Source organism: Nannospalax galili, unplaced genomic scaffold (genome assembly GCF_000622305.1).
Source record: "Nannospalax galili isolate Female #2095 unplaced genomic scaffold, S.galili_v1.0 scaffold257, whole genome shotgun sequence".
Taxonomy (NCBI): domain Eukaryota; kingdom Metazoa; phylum Chordata; class Mammalia; order Rodentia; family Spalacidae; genus Nannospalax; species Nannospalax galili.
In genome coordinates, this window is record NW_008340854.1 from 4,432,253 (window position 1) to 4,434,566 (window position 2,314).

The 2,314-nt window shown below is 43.0% G+C and overlaps 1 protein-coding gene across 1 annotated transcript in view; it reads left to right on the forward strand.

The window, feature by feature from the left end:
• Dync2li1 (dynein cytoplasmic 2 light intermediate chain 1) overlaps positions 1-2,314 on the forward strand; it is a gene marked incomplete at its 3' end in the record, with an annotated part of 43,896 nt that overhangs the window by 21,294 nt on the left and 20,288 nt on the right. The window contains 1 exon segment of the mRNA XM_008835876.2: positions 59-147. Within this exon segment, the coding sequence (XP_008834098.1) occupies positions 59-147 (89 nt within the window).

Below are 2,314 nucleotides of genomic sequence, written 5' to 3' on the forward strand. Positions count from 1 at the left end.
TTAAATTTAAAAATTAAAAATACTAAATATTTTTTAAAAACACAATATATTTTTTCAGCCAAAAGACATTGCTCACATTTGGGAACTGGGTGGAGGAACCTCTTTGTTGGACTTAATCAGCATACCGATCACAAGTGACACCTTGCGGTAAGTGAGCCAGCCCCAGGAAGACTTAGAAGCTCACCAGTGTCCAAAAGACGCATGTGAGCAGACTTCTGTGAGTCATAATTTGGGGGGACAGTTTCATATTGTCTGAGTGTTGCAGCCACTACCTTTCCATGAGCTTAAACAATAATGCTTCAGAGAGGTCTTGAAAGAACCAGGGTTCTGTCCAGTGCTAAGTGAGATAGCTGCATTTCTACCAGCAACAAGAAAAAAATGTTAAATAATATTTGGGTGATGAATTCATTTACAAAAGCAAACCTGAAAGCTTAATTCTTTCCACTGTCCATCTTGGTGTGGGATTTTTTTTCTTCAGCTGGCTAGTGTCAGCCTACCTTGGAATTTAATGCAGATTAATGTTACTGAGCTTCATCCAAAGAAAAATGATGGGTAGGAGGAGAGAAAGTCTGTCTGCTGACTTTAAAGAACTAGAACCAAGAGGTAAACCTCAAAACTCTCACTGGTATTTTCCTGACAACTACTCCCACATACTGGCCAAATCTGATGTGGAAACTTGTGACATTTCTCACAGTATTTCTGGGAACTGATCTTAGCCAAGAAAAACAAAAAATTTTAAAGCTGAAGTATTTTACTATTGTCCGAGATTAACACAAACCGTCACTGCTGCCTGGACCAAATAAAAAGGACCTGGAAATTATTGTTATGTTTCAAGCACGAAGACCTTAGAGGATAGAATTGTTTCTTTTTTATAAGACAATTGTTTCTCCAGAGGTTGCTATTTATCCAGTGATTTCTTTCTTTTAGTAAAATGCAGTTTATTCTTTCTTTGTTTTTATTGTTTTATGTGTATGAGTGTTATGCTTGCATGTGTGTAAGTTTACCTGTGTCATGTGCATACCAGAGGAAGACAGAAGAGGGCATCGGATCCCCTGGAGCTGGAGTTACAGATGGTAGTCAGCTGCCATGTGGGTGCTGGGATTCGAACCTGGGTCATCTGTAAGAGCAGCCAGTGCTCTTAACCACTGAGCCATCTCTCCAGCCCCATTTATTCTCTTTTATTGTTATGACTTTGTATATGTGTATATGTTCGTGTATGTGTTCATGTGTATGTGTGTGTTTGTGTGTGTGTGTGTGTGTGTGTGTGTGTATGTGTGTGTGTGCGTGTAGAGGCTAGAGGTCAGCATTGGATGTCTTCTCAATCATTCTCCCAATTTTTTTTTTTTTTTACTTTTTTTTGTCTTTTTGAGACAGGGTCTCCCTGTAACCCCAATGGGCCTGGAATTCACTATGTAGACCAGGCTGGCCTTGAACTCACAGAGATTGGCCTGCATCTGCCTCCCAAGAGCTGGAATTAAAGGCATGCACCACCACACCTGGCCATTTTTCCTTTAAAAAATTTTTTTTATTACTTCATTTTTATTTTATGTGTGTAAGTATCTTGCTTGCATGTATGTGAGTGTATCATGTGCATGTGGTACAACACTCAGAGGCCAGAATAGGGCATCAGATACTCTGGAACTGGAGTTACAGATGGTTGTTAGCCACCATGTGGGTGCTAGGAACCAAACCCAGGTCCTCTGGGAAAGCAACTAGTGCTCTTAACTGCTGAGCCTTCTCTCCAGCCCCACCCCACCCCCACCCTTTTTTTCTTTATTGTGACAGGGTCTTTTAATGAACCTGGAGCTAGATTGGCTGGCCAAGTGAGCTTCAGGGATCTTCCATCTCAGCCTCCCCAGCACTGTGATTGCAGATGCATGCCCGCATGCCCCAGTGCCCAGCTTCCTATGTGGGTGCTGGGAATCTGAGCTCAGGTTCTCATGCTTGCTTGGCAAGCACTTTACCAAGTGAGCCATCTGCCCAGCCACTTTCTTTTACTTTTTTTAAAAGTAACATATGCTTATATAAAAAACTTGTTACAGCTCCTTGCTCGCTCTCCCGCCCTCAGGCCTCTCCTCAGGTTCTCGCTTGCTTGGCAAGCACTTTACCAAGTGAGCCATCTGCCCAGCCACTTTCTTTTACTTTTTTTAAAAGTAACATATGCTTTTATAAAAAACTTGTTACAGCTCCTTGCTCGCTCTCCCGCCCTCAGGCCTCTCGTCTACCGTGCAGCCCTCCGCACCTTGACTCCGCCAGCCGAGCTCACCCTTCCATCTCCCCCGCTGTTCTCTACTCCTAGCTTGGGCCCTGTGCC